Source organism: Schistocerca americana, chromosome 5 (genome assembly GCF_021461395.2).
Source record: "Schistocerca americana isolate TAMUIC-IGC-003095 chromosome 5, iqSchAmer2.1, whole genome shotgun sequence".
In the NCBI taxonomy this organism is placed as follows: Eukaryota; Metazoa; Arthropoda; class Insecta; order Orthoptera; family Acrididae; genus Schistocerca; species Schistocerca americana.
The window spans coordinates 38,187,259-38,213,959 of record NC_060123.1 but is presented as its reverse complement, the minus strand read 5'-3'; the positions used below and the strand labels follow the sequence as shown (position 1 = coordinate 38,213,959).

Sequence of the window (26,701 nt, the reverse complement as noted above, 5' to 3'; positions counted from 1 at the left end):
CATTCTTTCGCGGCTACGCCAGCATTTCACTTCATCGCACAGTATCTGATGAAAACTATCCAGGCACTGCTTTGCAGTCTGACACTGAGAACTATAAGTCACAAGAGGTGGACCCGCCTGCATAAAAGGAGGCGGGGGAGTATTGTGTTCTCAATAGAGAAGCAGTGAAGGCGGAATGGATCGGTTAGCAGCGGTCAGGTACTTCGAGCCTGGACTAGTGATTGGATATCAAATCCAACAGGGATATTTCTGCCCTTCTAAGGCTTCCCAAGGTGACTTTTGGTGATGTGACGGTGAAGTGGAAATCGGACAGCACCCACAGCTAGAACAAGACCATGTAGGTCTCGTGTGCTGATAAGCAGGGATCGTCAAGCAATGCAGATGTTTGTGAAAAAAGTTTGCACGAGATCAGAGGAAGAAATCACTCTTGACTTCCAAAATGCTATCACAATGGTTGTGCACAGTGAGCCGTGCATGGCTCGCATTTTTCCCATTTATTGTTTGTCATCTTCTATTATGGTACTGCAGTATTCCATTTACTGGCGTCACTAACTTCCTGCCTTACTTGTCCGTGAGCGGCAGCAGCAACGCGTATCGATTAAGTGCACTGTCGTACCATCTCTGGAGCGACTGATAGTATTTCCGGGTCGTCGTGTGTCTGGCAGCCAGTTGGAGACGGACCAGCAGTGCAGTCGGGACGCAGCAGCAGGGAAGTCGGGGACGGAGCCCCGGTGAGGCCCCGACAGCCAGTGCTCGCCGACCGCTGGCGACGCACTTGAACTGTCCGACGGAGGGAGATTGGAGCGGATGACCGTTGATCGGTCGTTTGGTTGGTCGTCTCATCGGCGGACGTATATTTCATCCTTTCACCATTTTAGCGCCTGCAGTTGGTCTGCTGGTGTGGAGCAGCGAGGAAATCTCCTTGGTGCGTGGTTTGACCGGGCCTGCTGGCGGCCTCTATGCGGTGTTGAATGTGTGGTGCTGTTCCCATTGCTATGAGGTTCGTGACTCTCTGATCCTGGACATGAAAGTTGAGTTTTGACTTCATCTACCAGCAAGTCATTGTGTCGTCTGGTGTTCGTTGTCGGCTGTTGGAATATTCCTGTGGGCAACAACGTGTGTTTTAAAGTTGGCAAATTTTAGCCACCCTCTGGTGGAATTTAACTGTACTTGGTTATTTGAATTGAAGTGCACCAGCGGAATCTTCTGCCTTGTGGCCCTTAACGTTCCGGTTACATGCTATGGCCATTGATGTAAATTCAGGCAGTGTATTTTCCTCCTCGTGTTGTTGCTGTCCAGCAAGGTGTTTAGTTTGACAGCTCAATGTATAATTGGTTGTGGGCGCCAATACCTCCTACGTTGTTCCATTGAACTCCCTGTTGTCTGCTGCTTGGGTGAAGCGAAGGTCTTGGGGTCTGTCTGTCGGTTGCGTTGTCGTCGGATCGACAATGGTTGGACCGACTGCCTGTCTCACCTAAGCGAGCATTAGTGTTTGAATTCCAGGCCGACCCTCGGAGCTTCTGAGCGCCCTTGGGTGTACTGACTTTTCTTGTTTGTTCTTGTTGTTTGTACTTGTATGGCTTCTAGCCGACTTTTTTTTTTTTGAGTAAGGTTGTTTTGCCCTTAAGGCGTCAGATGGTTCGGGCCTTCAGCCTAATTTAGGAACTGTTTTATGTAAAAGCCTTTGACATTTTTTAAAATTAATGTTATTGAGTCTTAAGTGTTAAGTCTTCAGCCGATTTTCAGTTTAAGTTGTTTGCTCTTAAAGTGTCAGATTCTTTGAGCCTTCAGCCTAATTAAGGAACTGCTTTAAGATAAGGCTTTGCCTTTTAAATTTCTGATTACGGTTAAGCTTTAAGTTATTGGCTTTCAGCCGTTTTTAAATTAAAGTGCTCTTGCCCTTAAGGCATGTGATGATACGGCTCATTCAGCCGCTAATTACAATACTGGCCATTAAAATTGCTACACCAGAAGAAATGCAGATGATAAACGGGTATTCATTGGACACATATATTATACTAGAACTGACATCTGATTACATTTTCACGCAATTTGGGTGCATAGATCCTGAGAAATCAGTACCCAGAACAACCACCTCTGGCTGTAATAACGGTGTTGATACGCCTGGGCATTGAGTCAAACAGAGCTTGGATGGCGTGTACAGGTACAGCTGCCCATGCAGCTTCAACACGATACCACAGTTCATCAAGAGTAGTGACTGGCGTATTGTAACGAGTCAGTAGCTTGGCAACCATTGACCAGAAGTTTTAAATTGGTGAGAGATCTGTAGAATGTGCTGGCCAGGGCAGCAGTCAAACATTTTCTGTATCCAGAAACGCCTGTACAGGACTTGCAACATGCGGTCGTGCATTATCCTGCTGAAATGTAGGTTTTCGCATGGATCGAATGAAGGGTAGAGCCACGGGTCGTAACACATCTGAAATGTAACGTCCACTATTGAAAGTGCCGCCAATGCGACCAAGAGGTGACCGAGACGTGTAACCAATGGCACCCCATACCACCACGCCGGGTGATACGCCAGTATGGCGATGACGAATACACGCTTCCAGTGTGCGTTCACCGCAATGTCGCCAAACACGGATGCGACCATCATGATGCTGTAAACACAACCTGGATTCATCCGAAAAAATGACGTTTTGCCATTCGTGCAGCCAGGTTCGTCGTTGAGTACACCATCGCAGCCGCTCCTGTCTGTGATGCAGCATCAAGGGTAACTGCAGCCACGATCTCCGAGCTGATAGTCCGTGCTGCTGCAAACGTCGTCGAACTGTTCGTGCAGATGGTTGTTGTCTTGCAAACGTCCGCATCTGTTGACTCAGGGATCGAGACGTGGCTGCACGATCCCTTACACCCATGCGGATAAGATGCCTGTCATCTCGACTGCTAGTGATACGAGGCCGTTGGGATCCAGCACAGCGTTCCGTATTATCCTCCTGAACCCACCGATTCCATATTCTGCTAACAGTAATTGGATCTCGACTAATGCGAGCAGCAATGTCACGATACGATAAACCGCAATCGCGATAGGCTACAATCCGACCTTTATCAAAGTCGGAAACGTGATGGTACGCATTTCTTCTCCTTACACGAGGCACCACAACAACGTTTCACCAGGCAACGCCGGTCAACTGCTGTTTGTGAATGAGAAATCTGTTGGGAACTTTCCTCATGTGAGCAAATTTTAGGTGTCGCCACCGGCGCCAACCTTGTCTGAATGCTCTGAAGAGCAAATCATTTGCATATCACAGTGTGTTCTTCCTGTCGGTTAAATTTCGCGTCCGTAGCACGTCATCTTCGTGGTGTAGCAATTGTAGTGGCCAGTAGTGTAAGTTCCAGAACTAAAGGTGTTGTGTGTTTTTTTTTATTTTCTTGGCTCTTGTAATTTTTGATCAAATAAAAGGTTGTATGTTCGAGTGTAACTGACAGCCGCTTATTTTGGCCTCTTTCCACAACTTAAACTATCTGTCCTGTCCTGCCGGTTTAGCAGGGCGTCTCACACAGGTAGTTGAAAAGACTGTGGTACAGTGGCCGAGAAGCTCCTCGTAAGCCGCACATTTCTGTAGCCAGTGCTAAGTGACCATCGAGGTGGTTTAAGGAGCGACGCCATTGCACAGTGGATGACTGGAAACGAGTGATTTGGAGTCATGAATAACTCTATACCCTGTGGCAATCCGATGGAAGGGTTTGCCTGCAGAACGTTCCTGCCATCGCCATCATGTTTAGTGCCAACAGTGAAGTATGGAGCAGCTGGTCTTAAGGCATTGGGTATTCTTTCGTGCTTAGGGTGTAGTTCTCGTACAGAATTCAGGAAAATGCTAAGTGCAGGATGATATGAACGAAATTTAGAGCATTGTGTACTGTGTGTAATGGGATAACAGCCCAGGGACGACGTTTGTATCTGTGAGGCAATGGTTTATGGCCAACAACATTCCTAAAACGGACCGACTTGCCCAGAGTTTTGACCTGAAGCCCATCGAACACTTTTGGGATGAGTTAGAACGTCCGTTCCAGACCTTAGCGGTCAACATCATTACCTCTTCCGGTTTCAGTTCCAGACAAAGTATGGCCGCCATTCCCTGCACAGGCCTTTCACTGAAGGTATCCTCTACCGAGTTAAAGACGTCATTAAGGCGAAGAGTGAACACATATCCTATTGATGTCTACTAATAGGTGTCTGGATAGTTTTCTTCATCTAGTAGTTCATATACTAATTGGCTATATCCAAAGTGTGTTTTTCTGCTTGGGAAACATTAAAGATAACATTGACAATATTTGGTTAGCGCAGCAGTAATTGCTACTAGTGGTAGAAAGTCATAACTAACATGAAGAATTTCCAATATTTCGAGCCTCTTCGACGGTACATCTTAAACTCTATGGTAGCAACACACTCCAGTCCAACGAATGGGGAATCTGAGTTCATAGGGAAAGCAAAAGAATGAAAACACACAACGGGTAAAGCCAGCAGATGGCACGCACCTCTGTAACGATGTCATTTCCGAACCAGCAGTACAGCAACAGCTGCACTGCGATGGCGAACAGGTAGGAGCCATACTTGAAGATCCACGCAGAGTCCGCTTTCTGAAAGCAACACGTTACTGTTATGCTCCACAGCTGTGCATCCTTCATCTAATTTATTAGAAGAGCTAATTAACCATTTCAGGGTGTTTCTATGATGATTATACGAAATTCCATGAAAAATTGAGAATTGCAAGTAATTCAGTTGGAGATGGAGAACTCTTGTCCGGAAACGATGGAAATTTACTATCGAAAAGATATAGATTTCAAGTAAATATAAAAGTGCAAAAATTTAACTGCGAGTGTCGTTCAATATTGACTTACACTTTTTTTCCACCATTCCCAGTGCGCCATTTACCCATCATTATAGTTGGAAGTGCTTAGTACTTTGGTCTAACTCTAGGTGCAGCGTAAACCCAACACAGTATATCCCATTTTCCCAGCTGAGCGGACAACATCTTGTCTGAACATCAAGAACAGTGCTGGATGGCGTGGTTTCAGTGTAAGGAGAGCGTAAGCACTCCGAATATTCGTGGGCGATTGAAGGCAGTGTGTGAAGAATGTGCACCATTATAAAATGTGTTCTTGAAACACGACAGCGATTCGAAAAACCATGGCTGCCATCGCAGAAACGGAGTTCCTGGTACTGCCTTACCCACCGTATTCTCCTGACTTGGTCCCTTCCAATTACCACCTGTTTGCAGCTATGAAGAAACCTCTGCTCGGACATAATTTAGTGAACTTCCAAGAATTACAAGCAGCTGTCCTGCGGTGGGTGCGAAAGGCTCCAGGCAAGTGGTTTGAGGAGGGCCTACGGAAGTTAAAGGGGCCAAGGCAGGTGGGTGTGGCAATAGGTGGAATTCTGTCTCAGCGATAGCAGACGTTGGTTTTCCGAATCTTTAAAATCAAAAACATCTAGTCGGTATGATGAAATATCAACAAAGTTAATTAAAGAATGTGATTCTGAGTTAAGTTACATATTAAGGTATCTGTGTAACCAGTCGTTTATCAGTGGAATATTTCCTGAATGGTTGAAACATGCTGAAGTTAAGCCACTGTTTAAGAAGGGAGATAAAGAAACAGCATCAAATTTCCATCCAATTTCACGTTTGCCAGAATTCTCAAAAATTTAAAAAAAGTAATGTACAATGGGCTTTATAATCATCTTATCTCAAATAACATACTGTCAAAGTCGCAGTTTGGATTTCTAGAGGGTTCTGATATTGAGAAGGCTATCTACACTTACAGTGAAAATGTGCTTAATTCATTAGAAAAAAATTGCAGGCAACTGGTATATTTTGTGATCTGTCAAAGGCATTTGACTGTGTAAATCACAATATCCTTTTAAGTAAATTAGAATATTATGGTGTAATAGGAAATGTTGCAAAATGGTTCAAATGTTATATCTCTGGCAGGAAACAAAGGATTTTAGTAGGAAAGAGACTTGTATTAAGCTGTCAGGCATCATCCAACTGGGAACTAATTACATGTGGGGTCCCACAGGGTTCCATTTCAGGGCCCTTACTTTTTCTTGTTTATATCAACGACCTTTCATCAGTAACATTACCAGATGCCAAGTTCGTTTTCTTTGCCGAAGATACAAACACTGCAATAAACAGAAAATCAAGTGTAGTCTTAGAAAAATCGACTAATAAAATATTTGTTGACATTAATCACTCGTTCCTAGCCAATCCTTCGTCACTAAACTTTGAAAAAACACATTACATGCAGTTCAAAACTTGCAAGGGGTGTCCCACGAGTATATGCCTAACATACGATGACAAGCAGATAGAAGACGTGGACAGTGTTAAATTCTTGGGATTACAGCTTGATAATAAATTCAAATGGGAAGAGCACACCACAGAACTGCTGAAGCGTCTTAACAAATATCTAGTTGCAATGCGAATTGTGTCAGACACAGGGAATATAAATACGAAAAGGCTGGCATACTATGCTTACTTTCAGTCCATAATGCCATATGGAATTATTTTCTGGGGTAATTCATCAAGCCCAGCTAAAGTTTTTTGGGCACAAAAACGTGCAGTAAGAGTTATATGTGGTGTGAACTCAAGAACATCCTGCAGAAGCCTGTTTAGGGAACTATGGATGCTAACTACTGCTTCCCAATACATTTATTCCTTAATGAAATTTGTCATTAAAATATATCACTTTTTCAAACTCAATTCATGGAATCAGTTCTAGAAATAAGAATAATCTTCACAAGAATTTAAAGTCACTCACTCTTGTACAAAAAGCTGTGCATTATTCAGGAACACACATTTTCAATAACTTGCCGGCAGCCATAAAAAGCTTAACAACCAGTGAAATTCGGTTTAAGAGAAGCCTAAAGGATTTATTGGTGGCCAACTCCTCCTACTTCATTGGTGAATTTCTCAGTAGAACCAACTGATTTGTGTTTATATATATACGATGATCCATTGATCGTGACCGGGCCAAATATCTCACGGAATAAGCGTCAAACGAAAAAACTACAAAGAACGAAACTTGTCTAGCTTGAAGGGAGAATCCAGATGGCGCTATGGTTGACCCGCTAGATGGCGCTGCCATACGTCAAACGGATATCAACCTTTTTTTTTTTTTTTTTTAATAGGAACCCCCAGTTGTTATTACATATTCGTGTAGTACGTAAAGAAATATCACTGTTTTACTTGGACAACTTGTTTCGCTTTGTGATAGATGGCGCTGTAATAGTCACAAACATATGGCTCACAATTTTAGACGAACAGTTGGTAACAGGTAGGTTTTTTAAATTTAAATACAGAACGTAGGTACGTTTGAACATTTCATTTCGGTTGTTCCAATGTGTTATATGTACCTTTGTGAACTTATAATTTCTGAGAACGCATGCTGTTACAGCATTATTAGCTGTAAATACCACATTAATGCCATAAATGCTCAAAATGATGTCCGTCAACCTAAATGCATTTGGCAATACGTGTAACGACTTTCCTCTCAACAGCGAGTAGTTCGCCTTCCGTAATGTTCGCACATGCATTGACAGTGCGCTGACGCATGTTGTCAGGCGTTGTCGGTGGATCACGAAGGCAAATATCCTTCAACTTCCACACAGAAAGAAATCCGGGGACGTCAGATCCGGTGAACGTGCGATCCATGGTATGGTGCTTCGACGACCAATCCATTTGTCATGAAATATGCTATTCAGTCCCGCTTCAACCGCACGCGAACTACGTGCCGGCCATCCATCATGTTGGAAGTATATCGCCATTCTGCCATGCAGTGAAACATCTTGTAGTAACATCGGTAGAACATTACGTAGGAAATCAGCATACATTGCACCATTTAGTTTGCCATCGATAAAAGGGGGGGGGGGCAGTTATCCTTCCTCCCCATAATGCCGCACCATACATTAACCCGCCAAGGTCGCTGATTTTCCACTTGTCGCAGCCATCGTGGATTTTCCTTACCCAATAGGGCATATTATGCCGCTTTACGTTACCGCTGTCGGTGAATGACGCTTCGTTGCTAAATAGAACGTGTGCAAAAAATCTGTCTTCTCGTAATTTCTCTTGTCCCCAGTGGCAGAACTGTACACGACGTTCAAAGTCGTCGCCATGCAATTCCTGGTGCTTGGAAATATGGTAAGGGTGCAAGCTATGTTGATGCAGCATTCTCAACACCGACGTTTTTGAGATTCCCGATTCTCGCGCAATTTGTCAGCTACTGCTGTGCGGATTAGCCGCGACAGCAGCTAAAACACCTACTTGGGCATCATCATTTGTTGCAGATCGTGGTTTAAGTTTCACATGCGGCTGAACCCTTCCTGTTTCCTTAAATAACGTAACTATCTGTCGAACAGTCCGGACACTTGGATGATGTCGTCCAGGATACCGAGCAGCATACGTAGAACACGCCCGTTGGGCATTTTGATCACAATAGCCATACATCAACACGATATCGACCTTTTCCGCAATTGGTAAACGGTCCATTTTAACACGGGTAACGTATCACGAAGCAAATACCGTCCGCACTGGCGGAATGTTACGTGATACCACGTACTTACACGTTTGTGACTATTACAGCGCCCTCTATCACAAAGCGAAAAAAGTGGTCCAACTAAAACATTCATATTTCTTTACGCACTAAACGAATATGCAATAAAAATGGGGATCCATATTTGAAAAAACGCAGTTGATATCCGTTTGACCTATGGCAGCGCCATCTAGCAGGCCAAACATAGAGCTATCTGGTTTACAATATAAGTTCTGCATGATTTCAGTGCACTAATGTATTCATTGTAAATAAGTGTGTGTGTGTGTGTGTGTGTGTGTGTTTGTGTGTGTGTGCGTGTGTGTGTGTGTGTGTGTGTGTGTGTGTGTGTGTGTAAGTACAATCTAACTTCTGCACCATTTCAGTGCAGTAATGTGTTCATTGTAAATAAGTATTGTAGTAGTCCTATTACATGTATATCACCTTATAAATTAAAAAAAAAAACTTTTTTATTTTAAATTCGGTGCATTAGTGTCTGTAAAATGATTCTTTCATAAAGTGTTCATTAAAAAAATGACGATCATTGCACTTGGGACCTGTTGAAGATGCACTACCTTACTTGTTTCAGCTGTAAATATTTGTCATGTATTATTGTTTTTCTGACATGTTCTATAGCCTGGAGGACCTCTTCACTACGAATCAATTGGAATGAAAGTAAATCTAATCTAATATGAACAGAGCTAACACTTAGTTCAAGAATCATAAAAGAAGATTGTATACATGTAAGAGGCCTGGAGACACTGGAAGGTTTCAGATAGATTGTATAATGGTAAGACAGAGATTTAGGGACCGGGTTTCAAAATGTAAGAAATTTCTAGGGGGAGATGTGGACTCTGACCACAATCAATTGGTTATGAACTGTAGATTAAAACTGAAGGAACTTCAAAAAGGTGGGAATTTAATTAGATGGGACCTGTAAGAACTGACAGAACCAGAGGCTGAAGAGAGTTTGAGGGAGAGAATTAGGGAACGATTGACAAGAATGGGGCAAAGAAACACAGTAGAAGAAGAATGGGTAGGTTTGAGAGATGAAATAGTGAAGGCAGCAGAGGATCAAGTAGGTAAAAACACGAGGTCTAGTAGAAATCCTTGGGTAACAGAAGATATATTGAATTTAATTAATGAAAGGAGAAAATATAAAAATGCAGTAAATGAAGCAGGCAAAAAGGAATACAAACGTCACAAAAATGAGATCGACAGGAAGTGCAGAATGGCTAGACAGGGATGGCTAGAGGACAAATGTAAGGAGGTAGAGACATATATCACTATGGGTAAGATAGATACTGCCCTTTGGAGAAAAGAGAACCACTTGTATGAATATCAAGCGCTCAGATGTAAACCCAGTTCTAAGCAAAGAAGGGAGAGCAGAAAGGTGAAAGGAGTATATAGAGAGTCTATGAAAGGATGATGTATTTGAGGACAATATTATGGAAAAGGAAGAGGATGTAGAAGAAGATGAAATGGGAGATAAGATACTGCGTGACACAGCACTGAAGATCTAAGTCGAAACAAGGCCATGGGAGTAGACAACATTCCATTAGAACTACTGATAGCCTTGGGAGAGTCAGCCCTGACAAAACTCTACCATCTGGTGAGCAAGATGTATGAGACAGGCGAAATACCCTCAGACTTAAAGAAGAATGTAATAATTCCAATCCCAGAGAAAGCAGGCGTTGATAGATGTGAAAATTACCGAACTATCAATTTAATAAGTCACGGCTGCAAAATACAAACACGAATTCTTTACAGACGAATGGAAAAACTGGTAGAACCCGACCTCGGGGTAGATCAGTTTCGATTCCGTAGAAATATTGGAAGACGTGAGACAATACTGACCCTACGACTTATCTTAGAAGATAGATTAAGCAGTCTACGGATCTAGCGTTTGTAGACTTAGAGAAAGCTTTTGACAATGTTGTCTGGAATGTTCTCTTTGAAATTCCGAAGGTGGCAGGGGTAAAATACAGAGAGCGAAAGGCTATTTACAATTTGTACAGAAACCAGATGGCAGTTATAAACGTCGATGGGCATGAAAGGGAAACAGTAGTTGGGAAGGGAGTGAGACAGGGTTGTAGCCTATCGCCGATGTTATTCAAGCAGTAAAGGAAACAAAAGAAAAATTCATAGTAGGATTTAAAATCCATGGAGAAGAAATAAAAACTTTGAGGTTCGCCGATGACATTGTAATTCTGTCAGAGTCAGCAAAGGACTTGGAAGATCAGTTGAACGAAATGGACAGTGTATTGAAAGGAGGATATAAGATGAACGACAACAAAAGCAAAACGAGGCTAATGGAATGTAGTCGAATTAATCGGTATGGAGGATGGGTTCTATACCCAAATTCAGGTCTGGTGATAAAATATTTTACATGCTGTTCATGGTGAACAGCAAGATGTTTTTTATAAATACTTACCAGCTGCGAACCACCAAATATATATCAGTTTTCCAAAAGGCTACAGAGGCACCAATGGCTGAAGAGACAATACTGCTTGACAGTCAATTATGGTCACCAGACTTACAAGAGCCATAAGTGAATTATTAGTTGGCAAAAGGCTTAACACTCGGTTGAAACAATAAATGTTCGCGCATGTAGCGCTAACGAAGTTCTGTTTGCCAAAATAAAAGTTGCTGTGCTATCGCACGTTCTACCCTTATTCTCATCAAAGTGCAAATGAGCAGTTTGAATGAAGAGATTTGTAAAAACACAATCATCAGGGAGATGTCCACAACGTAATCGCTATGGCTTTTGACACTGAACTGCTGCAATTCGGACACACCGAAAATGATGTAGCATGCACCCTTGATATTCCTGTCAGCTGTGCATATCGTTCCATTCCGCTGGGTTTCAGTGACCTTTGATCAGTATTATGATGGGCGCGATACCCGTGCCTCAAACTAAAGCCACAGGTATTACAGAAGGAGTCACAGGTTGTTGACGTATTGCTTCTAGCGCTGATCAACGAACATTTTCCTTAAGTACGTCCTCCCCTATTCCTTGATGATACAAAGGTACCCCATCAAGAGACTAAGAACCCGAAATGATCCTAAATGAGCATATAAATTAGGAAGCACAGTTTACCAAAGATACATATAAATAACTGTCCAATCAGGCCCGTAATCAATTTCAAAAATGCACAATCTAAACACCTAGCTAGACACTTACATATATTACTACAGAAATTATACACCTCCACAAACAACAGAAACCTAAAAAATACCGGTGAACTAATAGAAAAGATAAAAGGTTGTTGTTCAAAAATGGTTCAAATGGCTCTGAGCACTATGGGACTTAACTTCTGACGTCCTCAGTCCCCTAGAACTTAGAACTACTTAAACCTAACTAACCTAAGGACATCACAAACAGCCATGCCCGAGGCAGGATTCGAGCCTGCGACCGTAGCGGTCGCGCGGTTCCAGACTGTAGTGCCTAGAACCGCTTTTTTTTCTTTTTTTTCTACCTACTTTTCTTTTTTTGAAAGCCCCTTAATGAAATGGAACTAAAAAAAAAGCCCTAAGTGCCACCGCCACTTTTCATCCTATAACAAAAAAATCTGGTCCACTTCAGGCGTTGGCTCCTGGCTAAGCCTACTCCAGAGAGCTGCCTGTATACCAGGGGAAATATGGGAAATCAAGGTTAGGGCTATCCTTACAAACAACAAAATCTTCCTTTTTTTTAATTTTATTTTTATTTTTTTAAATTTTGTTTTGTGTAGTTTTGTTGCGTATTTGATCAGAGGCCTTCTGCGCCCCGCTGGTAATATGTTGAGTCACGTCTTCTCGAAATTGATGCGTTCCGTTGAATTGTTCAGAAATGTTCATTGGTTCAAACAGGAAACCTTCTTCTCTCTTGGCTTAACACATTCCAGCTGCGAGGCGGCTCGTGGAAAACACTCCCAAGGAAGTTCGAGAAAAATTGTCTGTATTTTGGGTGGCGGACAACGACATAATGACGGTCATTGAGGTATGTCCAAAAATCGAGTACAGAGTCTACAGTTTGTCCAAATAGGTAGTGAATGGCACGTCCGCGAATCCAATTCACAGCATTGGTCTTTGTCCGAGGAAAATAGTCACGTTCCGGAAATAATAGTGAAAGGGGAGTAATACGATCCGGAATGTCCCGCGTTAGAAAAGCCACAATACGTCGAACCAAGTGCCAAACCTCCGCCGCCGGTCCGCAAACAAACCGATGTTCATCATTGTCGGGCACTCCACACGTGGAACATAGAGGTGATTGGGCGAGGTGGGTACGATGAAGGCGAAATTGGTTGATTTGCTTACCATTGACAGTTAGGTACCAGACAGATTGAACATTCGTGTCAAGGTAACAGGCGAACACCGCGCGCCATACATGACGCCAGTCAACCTGGGGGAACTTTTGTTCAATCGGGTTAGGTGGACGACCTAATTGGAGGACATTGTATACTTCCTTGGTCTTGAGTAAAAGCGGTCTTGGTAAGGTGAGGCGTAGATAACTGAGTTCAAGAAAGAAGTACCGTATATAATGGAACTGGGCCGGAACATTCGAGATCATCACTGGGGCTGACAGTGAGACCGGCGAATATGCCGACAGGAGGAGACCAGTGAGGCTCGTTGGGCAACGTGTCCATACCGTCATCTGAGAGCTGACAAATAGGGCGCGAGCTCTATCCGGCACGTGAAACAAACCTATCCCACCTCGTTCACGGGGAAGAGTAAGGGTTGCATAGTTAACTTTGAACAACAGCCCAGAGCTGACGAAAGATGCCATCGCTGCCAACATGCGACGTGCCACAGTAAGCGGGAAAGGTAGAACTTGTGCTACATGGGGAACTCGGGATGCGATATATATATTGACATATCGAGCTCGTTGGAGAGTATCTAGGGATCGAAGGCGATGGTCCAGACCTGCTCTGATCATTAAAAGGAGGCGTCGGCAGTTGATGGTGGCTGAACGCCGGAGATCAGATGAAAAGTCTATTCCCAAACAGCGAATGGTATCAACGGTGGTGAGAGGTGTAACGCACTCCACGGGGAGTCCCGTGACAATGGACATAACTTGTGACTTACGTACGTTTAAAGAGCTACCCGACGCCTCACCATAAGCCGCTACCCACGTCAAAACAGCTCGAACCTCGTCGGCATTACGTAAACAGATGACTACATCGCCAGCCGTGCAACAGAATCGGTAGCGATCTATGGAAACCGCTCGGCCACTCTGGCCGGCAAGGTTGTTGTTGTTGTGGTCTTCAGTCCAGAGACTGGTTTGATGCAGCTCTCCATGCTATTCCATCCTATGCAAGCTTCTTCATCTCCCAGTACCTACTGCAACCTACATCCTTCTGAATCTATTTAGTTTATTCACATAAAAGTTATAAACATACAATCAACAGCAACCCTGGAATCTTTTGACATCACATCCATGTACACAAATGTGCCAGTAGAAGAAACAATCAGCACTGTTAAAAAAGAGCTGCAGTATCAAGGGAACATAACAATTACACAAATAGATGAAATAGAAGCCACCCTAAAGATTATAACAGAACAGAACTACGTCACTTTCAAGAAAGAGTTCTACCAGCAAAAAAATGGCCTACCAGTGGGCTGATCCATCGGTGGTCTACATGCAATCATATTTCTAAATCACACTGAAAACAAAATATTCAATGAAATCATACATCCAAAACAGTACAAGATTATATATTGGTACCGATATGTAGATGACATAATTTGCTTCATTGATGAAACTGATACCTGAATAAAACAATTACACAGTGACATAAATACAGTTCACCCAAAAATAAAATTCACCTTTGAGACAGAAGAGGAAGTAAAGCTCTCATCAACTCCAACCACCCCCAAGCACATAAACTCTCAAGTTTCAGACACATGCTACACAAGCTCAACAGAACTCCACTGGACAAACTCAACTACACACAGGAACTAAATACAATACACCAAATAGCCAGAGAGAATGGGTACAACACACAAATGATAAACAAACTAAACAACAAAATTAAAAAAAATTAAAAGCGAACAAACCATCAACAAACCACCAACCACAACAGAGAAGCAAGAACACAAGATCCAGTCAAACACAGGATACCAGGAACACCCTACAAAGAGTACAGCATGACACATACTAACATACAGTAACAAAAACGTCCACAGGGTGGGAAACATATTGAAGAAACAAGGGCTACAAATATCATTCCACACAAATAACACAGTACAGAATAATCTAAGATCTAAGAATACCTCTGCAGACTAATTCTCCAAAGCAGGAATAGTTACCCTGCAGTTCATGCCAGTCGGTCTACATAAGCCAAACATGCAGAAATTTCAAAACAAGGTACTCTGAACACCTCAGAGCCCTAAGAAGTGATAGGACACACTGAACTTTTGCAGACCATCTAATACATGAAAACCACCACCCAAAAAACATGGAGACTGAACTTAAGATAGAGAAAGCAACAGTCTCTATCAAAAGCTCACAATAGAGGAGAACTACCACATACAAAAAGCAATAATACAGAGAAAGAGAGTCCTGAATGAAAATAGAACACTCTTTCCCTCTTTCCATCTCTCTCTCTCTCTCTCTCTCTCTCTCTCTCTCTCTCTCTCTCTCACACACACACACACACACACACACACACATACATATTCAAAATCAGCGTCATAACAAACATCGGACCAACGATGAACAGGTGAGCAACGACAATAACGTAACACCTCTTAATGAGTGTGTTGTCTGAAGTGTCTGCTTAGGTCACATTTCACTACATTTTCTGTAAGGGCATGTAAGGTGAAGCAGTTAGCGGAAATTTGTTAAAAACTGAGTGAAAACAATGCACTAAATAGCTGTTGATTGAGACACCAACCAGGTAGACGAAACAGGACGAAAAATGTAAGTACAGAAACGCACATAACCTCGAAACAGCTCTCCACAAATGCGCAATAATTTTCTACATGGGCTATTTGCAAATAACATGCTGTCAAAAAAAAAAAAAAAAAAAAAAAATAAACTGACGAAAACGAGCACTAAAATCGATGTATAAGAATACAATTCACTTAGCGATGTGATTTTAAGGTGAGTGTCTGAACCAAACGAAGCTAATTGCAAATATTGTATTTCTTAGGCCTACAGCAGTTAAATTATTACAAATGTGACATTGTACTTTACAGAATCTAAATTTGACCCACAGAAGATGACACATTGGCGTCTAAACATGTTTGGGTAAGTATAAAAATAAATTAATTGTGTTTGCATAAGGCTGATTTCCAAAACAACCCAGTTTTTAAATTGCAAACATGGAAGAACGAAAAGAGGAGCTTCAAATCTTAGTAAAATGAGGAAGGGCAGACTATAACGGCATGCGAGCAATTTCTCTCTTTCTTAAATGATACTCAGAAAATTAAGGAAAATATTTCCACCTAAAATAAAACAAAAACTAGTCGAGTCGCTAGCCTTGCCAAAACTATACTACTGTGATATCATTCATAACAGCACAAACTCTGAGAACTCCAGGCAACTCGAGGCACCCATTTGTTCTTGCGTAATATATGTGAGTGTAACATTAGGCTCTTTTATCGTGTCAGTGCTTCTTACGCTCAGTTAGGATTAATTTGACGTTGAAAGAGGAGCTGAACATCGTATGGCGGTATTGCCTCTTACCAGCGTTATGGCGATGAAAGCGGTGGCGCTAATGGTGATAATATTGACGATGAACTGTCCCAGCAGGATGGGTCCCAACATACCACTTAGGAGCTGCACGCACCTGCAACATTATAGTTAGTGAGTCATGAACCATTCTGTACGTCTGTTTCGTTCCTCTACACGCTTCTAACAAATTCTTATTTTCGTATTGTATTTACACCTCACATTTTCAAAAACTGTATTTTATTCGTCTGCACAAGGAAGTTGGTTTCCATTTGGTTGCTAGGTAAATATTTTCATGTTACATAGATCATGTTCACGATATCTCACCAAGAAGTGCTAAGTGTCAACTGGCCTGCAAAAATGATATGTTTTCTCAATGAAATTAGGCTATAGTTGATTATTTAAACACACACACCAAAAAGAGAGAAAGCGAGAGATATGATCCACTCATAAACTCTTTTATGAAGTTGCTGTTGTCAAGTTACAATGTTTCAGTTCGCTTATAACATTTTTGTTATTAAGTAAATCAGCATCTTCAATCCAATAGGGAGGTCGCTGATTACCTTTATGGACATATTCTTTACTCCTCTCTGTGACAGAAACAGGCAAATCCTTGAGGAGTGAAGGTCGTTTAAATCATAAACACTGCTGTTGTTTTTAGATTCTGAACGATTGGCAAAGAAGAAAACTGGAATACAAAGCCACAGTTGATACCTATAATTGAACAGTTGTGTATAAGACGTCTGAGGATATGTTGTTGTTGTTGTGGTCTTCAGTCCTGAGACTGGTTTGATGCAGCTCTCCATGCTACTCTATCCTGTGCAGGCTTCTTCATCTCCCAGTACCTACTGCAACCTACATCCTTCTGAATCTGCTTAGTGTATTCATCTCTTGGTCTCCCTCTACGAGTTTTACCATCCACGCTGCCCTCCAATGCTAAATTTGTGATCGCTTGATGCCTCAGAACATGTCCTACCAACCGGTCCCTTCTTCTCGTCAAGTTGTGCCACGAACTCCTCTTCTCCCAAATTCTATTCAATACCTCCTCATTAGTTATGTGATCTACCCATCTAATCTTCAGTATTCTTCTGTAGCACCACATTTCGAAAGCTTCTATTCTCTTCTTGTTCGAACTATTTATCGTCCATGTTTCACTTCCATACATGGCTACACTCCATACAAATACTTTCAGAAACGACTTCCTGACACTTAAATCTATACTCGATGTTAACAAATTTTTCTTTTTCAGAAACGCTTTCCTTGCCATTGCCAGTCTACATTTTATATCCTCTCTACTTCGACCATCATCAGTTATTTTACTCCCTAAATAGCAAAACTCCTTTACTACTTTAAGTGTCTCATTTCCTAATCTAATTCCCTCAACATCACCCGATTTCATTTGACTACATTCCATTATCCTCGTTTTGCTTTTGTTGATGTTCATCTTATATCCTCCTTTCAAGACACTGTCCATTCCGTTCAACAGCTCTTCCAAGTCTTTTGCTGTCTCTGACAGAATTACAATGTCATCGGCGAACCTAAAAGTTTTTACTTCTTCTCCATGAATTTTAATACCTACTCCGAATTTTTCTTTTGTTTCCTTTACTGCTTGCTCAATATACAGATTGAATAACATCGGGGAGAGGCTACAACCCTGTCTCACTCCCTTCCCAACCACTGCTTCCCTTTCATGTCCCTCAACTCTTATAACTGCCATCTGGTTTCTGTAAAAATTGTAAATAGCCTTTCGCTCCCTGTATTTTACCCCTGCCACCTTCAGAATTTGAAAGAGAGTATTCCAGTTAACATTGTCAAAAGCTTTCTCTAAGTCTACAAATGCTAGAAACGTAGGGTTGCCTTTTCTTAATCTTTCTTCTAAGATAAGTCGTAAGGTTAGTATTGCCTCACGTGTTCCCACATTTCTACGGAATCCAAACTGATCTTCCCCAAGGTTGGCTTCTACCAGTTTTCCATTCGTCTGTAAAGAATTCACGTTAGTATTTTGCAGCTGTGACTTATTAAACTGATAGTTCGGTAATTTTCACATCTGTCAACACCTGCTTTCTTTGGGATTGGAATTATTATATTCTTCTTGAAGTCTGAGGGTATTTCGCCTGTCTCATACATCTTGCTCACCAGATGGTAGAGTTTTGTCATGACTGGCTCTCCCAAAGCCATCAGTAGTTCTAATGGAATGTTGTCTACTCCCGGGGCCTTGTTTCGACTCAGATCTTTCAGTGCTCTGTCAAACTCTTCACGCAGTATCTTATCTCCCATTTCGTCTTCATCTACATTCTCTTCCATTTCCATAATATTGTCCTCAAGTACATTGCCCTTGTATAAACCCTCTATATACTCCTTCCTGAGGATATAGTCTACACATAATACTTATTACACGTTTTTGTACAATGAATATCTTTCGAGGGGACTACGGTGTAATTTGTATATTATTGTGCCAGTCAAAGCAATTTTTTTTTTAATGCTGCACGTGAATTCAAAGTGACACATATACATGACACTATTTTTCAAGATAGTCACCAAATTTCTGCAGAAAATGATCGGAACGTTCTAAAAATCATTCAATTTCTTGGCGATAGAAATCCACTCCTTGGTGGTAGAGCCATTCTAGGACCGCTGCATGAATGTTCTCAACCGACTGCTACGAATCAGTTCCTCAGCTACCTGAACAATGTCATCTGCGGTCGACGTCGATGGGCTTTTTTTTTCAGTCAGCGTCGCCCACATTTGTGTGGCCTCGGTCAAATTGCTGGCGCCATTGCACTACAGGTGGAAGTGACACTGCATTTGGTTCACATTTCACCAGAATTTGCAATTTAGACTTTTTGCCAACAAGAATCTCGCTATACAGTGAACATCAACTTTGAGTACGTTTCCAGTTCCGCAGCATTCCACTCCCCCCGCCCTGTAATGCTGGAACAGGCAATAGCCTGCTTGATAGGTTCCCGGGACTCACGCCGGATAATATTGTAGAAACCGCACAATATTTCAGCGAGACAACTGCCCGCCATCTTCAGGTGCTACTGTCGCGTCGCTGAGAAACGCGCCAATTTATATGCTGGCTTTCTAGAACAGCGCAGGCGCCAGCGGGGCATAACGTCATCGAAGACCAATCGTAGACAGCGTCGAATACCAGAGTCCTCTGCTGGAGAAACGGGTCGCGGTCTGCGGAAGCGCGCCGCGGCGCGGGAAAATGCGGCCGGGAGCGACGGACCCCGTTCGCGCGCGCGAGGTGTTGGCGCGCGATTTAAGCATCTACGCTAAGGCTTCCCATCTGTGTTGACTCGGTGCGGTTGCTAATCTGTGGCTGACGATTCCTTAGTGCCGCCAAGGCTGGTTCCCAGGCTTTGCTCAGGTGAAACCCCGTGTCTCTGTTTATTAGGTCACTGCTTATACGTATTTCGACCGCCTCTTTGATGATGGAGTCCCAGTATGTGGAAGCATGCGAGAGGATCTTGGTTTCTTCATAATTCATGCCTTGTCCCGTGTCAAGGCAATGTTCAGCAACCGCAGATATCTCTGGCTGACCCAACCTCGTGTGACGTTTATGTTCGTCGCATCTGTCTTTGACCGTACGACACGTCTGGCCAATATAAGATTTCCCACACTGGCACGGGATTTTGTATATTCCTGGTCTCCTCAGGCCGAGGTTGTCTTTAACAGAGCCCAGCATCGATTTCACTTTTGCCGGAGGCCGGAAAACACATTTAATCCGGTGTTTCTTGAAAATTCTGCCCACCTTAAAAGACACGCCACCGACATACGGTAGAAAAACCAACCCCGTGGTGTTATCTGCTTCTTCAGGTTGTTCTTGAGGTTTGGAGCGTGCTGGTCGAAACGCGTTCCGGATCTGCTTCTCGGAGTACCCGTTCTGGGCAAATACAGAGCGGAGATGGTTGAGCTCTGCCGATAAGCTGTCCTGATCTGAGATGGCTCTAGCCCTATGCACTAGCGTCCGTAATACACCGCTGCGCTGTGAGGGATGATGACAGCTCGTAGCTTGTAAATACAAGTCTGTGTGCGTAGGCTTCCGGAACACACTGTGACCCAAGGAGCCGTCTCCTTTTCTACGCACCAAAACATCCAGAAACGGGAGCTCACCATCTTTTAGGCAATAGCCTAATTTTTGCGTGAAAGAGGACGGCACTGTGATGCATCTGTTAAGCGTACCACAAAACATGTACTCGTATTCTTTTCTGACAATGCATCACTCTTGTCTTACAAGGGGAGGGTCTAACATCTGTATGACCGATTTTCATCAACTTTTGCAGTGACATTCTATAGTGAAAATAAAGAGACACTCCGTAGTTTCTCAAAAAATCGAGGTTAAAGTTGATGATGAAAAGTCGTAATTTCAATGCTTTACATCGAAAGATCGTCTAAAAACAGCTATATTTTTACTAATATTGAAAGGTGTTGAACCTCTGAGCACATAAACTTTCATGCCTTGTTTTTATGTAGCCCCTGGAGAGGCACTGCAGCCATCTCAGCTACGTAGCGAGTCATCAGAACGGGTAATTTATAGGTATGACAGGGAATGACAGAGTTTGTTTGGCGCTAACAATAATAGTTGTGGCATTAGATTTTTTTCTGTGTCGGTGAAGACGGCAGGGAGATGTGACGAGGGTGCCAGCAGTGAAAGAAAGAGCCGTAGGCTCTTCTACGAAAGCATCCGGGCTCCTGACAAAAGCGTGACCGCTTTGTTTGTGAGTGCAGCCGGTGGCATAGCCATCAAGACGGCCCATGACGGCCGCCCCGTCTTCAGGAGGCAACGGCCAGCGGCCTGCATTCTGGAGGCGTATTGTCCACCTCAGGTGTGTGAGCGACAGAGCTCTACGAAAGCTCTGGGAAGGGGTGTGAAATACACGTGCGTTTCTGTGGCGCCAAGTTTAGAGGGGGGGGGGGGGGAGGGGAGCTGATATTTTGGCGGCAAACTTTCGCATTGGAGGAAGCCCGCTATGCCGTGTCGTGGCAGGAGGTCTGGCCCGGTGTCCTAAGTACGCCACAGTCGCCAATTGTGCGGGCCTCTTGGTCATTATAGTGGACAATTTTTTGTGACTCCACGAAGATTTGGTGTCTTGGACAGAAGAGGGGAGGGATTTTCGAGGATTCGGTGGCTGTCCACCGGAGAGGACGGTCTGGACAGTTCGGGCGAGGTACGTTGTACGTTAGGCACAGAGGACAGTCTTCACAGAGGACAGTCTCCACAGAGAACAGTCTTCGTTCTTTCGGCGCGCTAGCCGTGATTCTCCGCACATCTCGACGCGAGTGTACGCCGGCCGCGGCGTTTGCAGCTGCGCACCTACAGCCAGCCTCCACATTACCCGTTGGGCAGTTCAGTGATGAGCATATCGACAGCCCGGGTCTACTAGCAATCTTTATCTGTGGACTTGGTCTTCATTGCAGCGAGTCCATCTGACCTGCAGCCCTGTATTCCAACCATCCTATGTCATATTGACGTTCAGCTAGCGGTTCACGATCTCGGTCAAAAAAATTGTTCAAATGGCTCTGAGCACTATGGCACTTAACATCTGTGGTCATCAGTCCCCTAGTACTTAGAACTACTTTAACCTAACTAACCTAAGGATATCACACACATCCACGCCTGAGGCAGGATTCGAACCTACGACCGTAGCGGTCACGCGGTTCCAAGCTGAAGCGCTTAGAACCGCACGGCCACACCGGCCGGCGATCTCGGTCAGTAACTCACATAGTCAGAAAGCGTCGTTGCTATTTCCACGAGGGAAGCATCGTTTTAGCTTGACCCCCCCTACCCCTTTAATAATTTTGTACGGGATAGACAGCATCTACCACCGTGTGTTTTGTTTCGTATTCGTTTTTTTTTTTTTTTTAATTTGATCTCTATGCTGATTCTGAGAATGTACGTGCTGGATTGGTAATAAACTACGTCTGCACAGAGTAGTATTTCATTTCAGTGCCTATTCCTCCCGAGCATTTGAATTATAATAATTTTTTTGTGAGCTGAGGGTATGTAACAAGTGTAGGAAAACTTACTGTACAATATCGGATCGAAAGTCAATAATGTTCGAGTTATTAGCGTTTTTGTGTGTTCTTGGGTACCTGGCATTCTGTGAACCAGAAGAACGTGGTCGTTGATCCAGCGTTCAAAGCATTAGACTACCAGACTACTGGTCCGTGTTCGATTCCTGGTCTTCGCTTATTTCCATTCGATATTTTTTTTGGTGTGTTTGATAATGTTCTGATCATGGGAATGCCTTTCTTTCTTTCCTTTGTTTGAAGTAAAACATCGGCAGGTGTTATTGATAAGCAAAAAAGTATGTATAAAGTACTGACAGTTATTTTACGTCGTGATACATGACACGCTACGATAGGACTTCTGTAGAGGAAGGTGCTCAACCGACCTGCAACGTGAAAGTGATACCAGCGAAATGTACCTCTCTTTGTCAGCCTTGTGATGTGTACTTCCCCTCAAACAGGTAAAGACTTTTACCGCACGACTTCATAGTAATGTGATATTACAGTAGGGCAGAAAATTACAAGGAAGGTCCAGAACTAGTTGTCCACGTCTGTCTTTCAAGGTATTCTTTTATATGCTTGGTACGCATCCAAATTAATATATGATTGATCTATTTTTAGCAAAGTGAATCTTATGTTTTCGACTAACAATGTACCAGAAAACATCTCAGTGTGTCGAAATTTAATTCGTGTGTTGTTCCTGGTGCGATAAGTATTTATGTCTTGCCTGTTTCTATAAATTTCACCCCACTGATTACGAGAACTCTCACCAATAGTCGATCAGTTAGGATTACGCAGTAATATACTTTAGGTGTATTTTTATACTACGTATCACGATGAACTGTCAATACATTATGCACGGTATACATTTTAAGTGAAGACATTGAAATATCTCGAAAACTACGCATCGGATGAAAAAAAGTTATAGTACCACTTCTTTTGTCTCGGAGGGGGACATCCAACGATACCATCCCGTCTGTGGGTGGCGGGGGCAACTTTGAAACCTTCAGTGAAAACCCCCATTTGTTATTGCAGATAACGATTCTCTGGAAAATCTACACAAGTTTTGACTGAAACATTTTCTTCGTTTCGCCACAGATGTCGCTGTAATCGGGGGAATAGAAATGGGTACATAGTCGTAATTTACGACATGCTACTCAATGGCCCTTGAATATTAAATGGCACATGGGACCCAACCTCCACGCTGTAACAGCAAGCGTTCTCAGAAATAATAAGTTCACAAAGGTACATGTATCACATTGGAACAACCGAAATAAAATGTTCAAACGTACCTACGTTCTGTATTTTAATTTAAAAAAACCTACCTGCTACCAACTGTTCGTCCAAAATTGTGAGCCATATGTTTGTGATTATTACAGCGCCATCTATCACAAAGCGAGAAAAGTGGTCCAACTAAAACATTCATATTTCTTTACGTACTACACGAGTATGTAATAAAAAATGTGGGTTCCTATTTAAATAACGCAGTTGATATCCGTTTTACCTATGACAACGCCATCTAGTGGGCCAACCACTGCGCCATCTGGTTTCCCCCTTCAAGCTAGACGAGTTTCGTTCTTTGTAGTTTTTTCGTTTGATGCTTATTTCGTGAGATATTTGGCCCGGTCACTATCAATATACCACCTTATATATATATATATATATATATATATATATATATATATATATATATATATATCAACACAGAAGAACCTACAGCATTCGAAATTAAGCACAGGGTGTTTATAAATTAGCTGTACAAAAGTAACCATTAGTTGTGGAAAGGGTAAATAACTTGCAGAAATGTTTGGCGCAGCACTGAATGCAGTATATCTTCAAATTTTATTCCCACCTAACACAGTTAGTCTCTATTTTGCAGGGAGTCTTTATTTAAACAATTTGAGACAGTAGCTCCATCCAGTGTCCGCCATGAGGTCCGTAGTCCAACTGACCTAGTACACAGTACTGCCACCAGAGTGCACTTTCATTCCATGGCGATCTGGGGGAAAAATGGCGGGAAAATGACTCAGCCTGTGCTGGGATCCTGGAGAGAGGAAGGAGTGTACTTTATTGATTTTCGAGCAATTTTATTTAGGGATGGATTTGCCATAGTATGCTTATTGCACTGATACAAAACACTCTCCCTGACGTGCTTGGGGGTCACATTACACAGCATACAGACCTGCAAACTACTCGTAAATCACCGAAAAAATGCAGTACACTGATATGCAGACACGCAAACAATTCGTAAATTGTGAAAATAATGCATGTAAAACGCTCTACAGACACGATCACTAATTAAAAACTGTTGAAATAATGCATTACAATGATACAGAGACACACAAAACACTCGTAAATTACTGAAATAATGTATGATACAGCCTACAGACCTGCTCGCAAAATAATGCAACAGACACGCAAAAAACTGGTAACTGTCAAAATAGTGCAAGTAAAAGGCTCCGCAAACACGCTCACAACACTTAAACAGAAGAAAATAATTGTGTGCACAAACACCCAGTACACATAAAAAACGCTTTGAAACTAGTGTCAACCGCGATGTATCAGCGAACTGTTCCAACTTGCCCACATGTCGACACCACAGACACCACACGGGTGCTTTGCAGCCCACGGCCTGCAGGTGAAAGTAGCGTCTATTTTCGGTATATAGTTCGAGTTCTTTGAGTGTTATATTGGCATCACATGTCTACGTAAATAAGAGCCAAGTCACCTCTTGGTGCGAAGGCCGGGGGGCGCATTTACGCTGCTCGCACACACGACACACTTCTGGGCTGCTCGCATGTGTTTACTGTTGCTGGCACGATACCTCTCTACTTATGCATACTGATGTCACAGGTCGCGCTCAAGAAATCCGTTCCATTGCTTCTCAGAACAGCATAGGGTGCAATCTTCCTAGTGATCCTAACAGGACGTGTGAGCTGCATCTAGCCATGCACTTGTTTACCTCCCCAACGTGGCTGACACATCACCGCAAAATGTTCACGTGGTGCACGAAAATAGCCCAGAATAACAACGATTGCATTCTTCGTGATGGTCCCAACAAGGCACCCCATCCATCACGTGTTACCCTTCCTGGAAATCGTTAAGTCCTGCTTTGAACAAACATCTCCAAAACACATACGTTCTCACGTGCTCCTATGCCCCAGCACAAAGGATGTCTTGTGCATGAATGGAGCATTCTGATTGGCTCTTACTGAATTTACCCCCACATCACAGATGTTGCCGGTGTGGAAGCAAAAAAAGAAAAAAAATGGTTCAAATGGCTCTGAGCACTATGGGACTTAACATCTGAGGTCATCAGTCCCCTAGAACTTAGAACTATTTAAACCTAACTAACCTAATGACATCACACACATCCATGCCCGAGGCTTGATTCGGACCTGCGACCGTAGCGGTCGCGCGGTTCCAGACTGAAGCGCCTTTAACCGCGTGGCCACACTGGCCGGCGGTGTGGAAGCACCATCTGCCTTTTTCTCTTTGCAGACGAGTCTTTCAGTGGCAAAAAACTATTTTGTACAGATTGCCATATTGCATTAACAGTTAAACCCTTCGAAAGTGATCTACAGATCGTCAAAAATATCCCACGTATTCACTGTGCCGCTGTTCAGTGCCGACGGAGGAAACTGCCGCCGTAAACGCGGCCCATGACCGCAGCTAAGAAAGAGCATGTCAACCATAGAGAGAGGCCAGCCAGCCTTGGACGACCCCACATCCCAGGAGAATGGTATCCATACTCCCAGTGCAAACACTCGTTGTATTGAATCTTCTCAAATTTCCGCAGAGTATATACGAGACACACGCGGTCCCGAAGGCAACTCAACGCAAACTGGGTATTATTTCACCTGCCCAGGGGGAGCCGCAAGTGAAATCGTCATAAGTCATAAGTAGGGTGACCAGATGCAATTGTTTAAAAAGGAGGACAAACAGCTTCAAAGAGGAGGACAAAGGAAGAAAAAAAGAGGACACATCAAACGGGTCAACTGTAGATGCGGATACCACCCGTCAGCTTTGGACAAGTCACGTGACTGCTGGGAATTACCTGTAAAACTAGTAGTTAACTTTTATTGATGGTCAGGTGGTAGTTAACTGAGCAATATAAAAAAATTAAAAACATTGATTGTGGTGACGGTGTGGCGTCACTTGATTTGTTATGTCAACAACACGGAATTCTTTACAAAGCGAGAAACGTAAGACCTTTCACCTCCCTTCATTTGACGCACAGCTACCAACATCTACAATTCAAGAAGCAGCTGACGACATGTAAACTGTACTTTAACCTTCCGAATACAAATAAACTGAATGGCTATGAAACAATGAAATAAAACCATGACAGTTAATCTGTCGAGTTATTTCTTACCTTTATTGGCCACTGAGACGTTCGTTCCAGCTCCACAAATCTTACATTCCACTTCAAATTCATTTCTCCCTTTCTTAAAGCCGGCTAATTGCAGGAAAGGACATCAGAAA

At 42.9% G+C, this 26,701-nt stretch overlaps 1 protein-coding gene across 1 annotated transcript in view; it reads right to left on the bottom strand.

Annotated features, from left to right (window-relative positions):
* Positions 1 to 26,701, bottom strand: part of LOC124615624 (odorant receptor Or2-like) — a 118,331-nt gene that overhangs the window by 27,209 nt on the left and 64,421 nt on the right. The window contains exons 4-5 of the mRNA XM_047143630.1: positions 16,217 to 16,319; positions 4,498 to 4,599 (exon numbers count right to left, since the gene is read on the bottom strand). Of these exons, the coding sequence (XP_046999586.1) occupies positions 4,498 to 4,599; positions 16,217 to 16,319 (205 nt within the window). The remainder of the gene's footprint in view (positions 1 to 4,497; positions 4,600 to 16,216; positions 16,320 to 26,701) is intronic.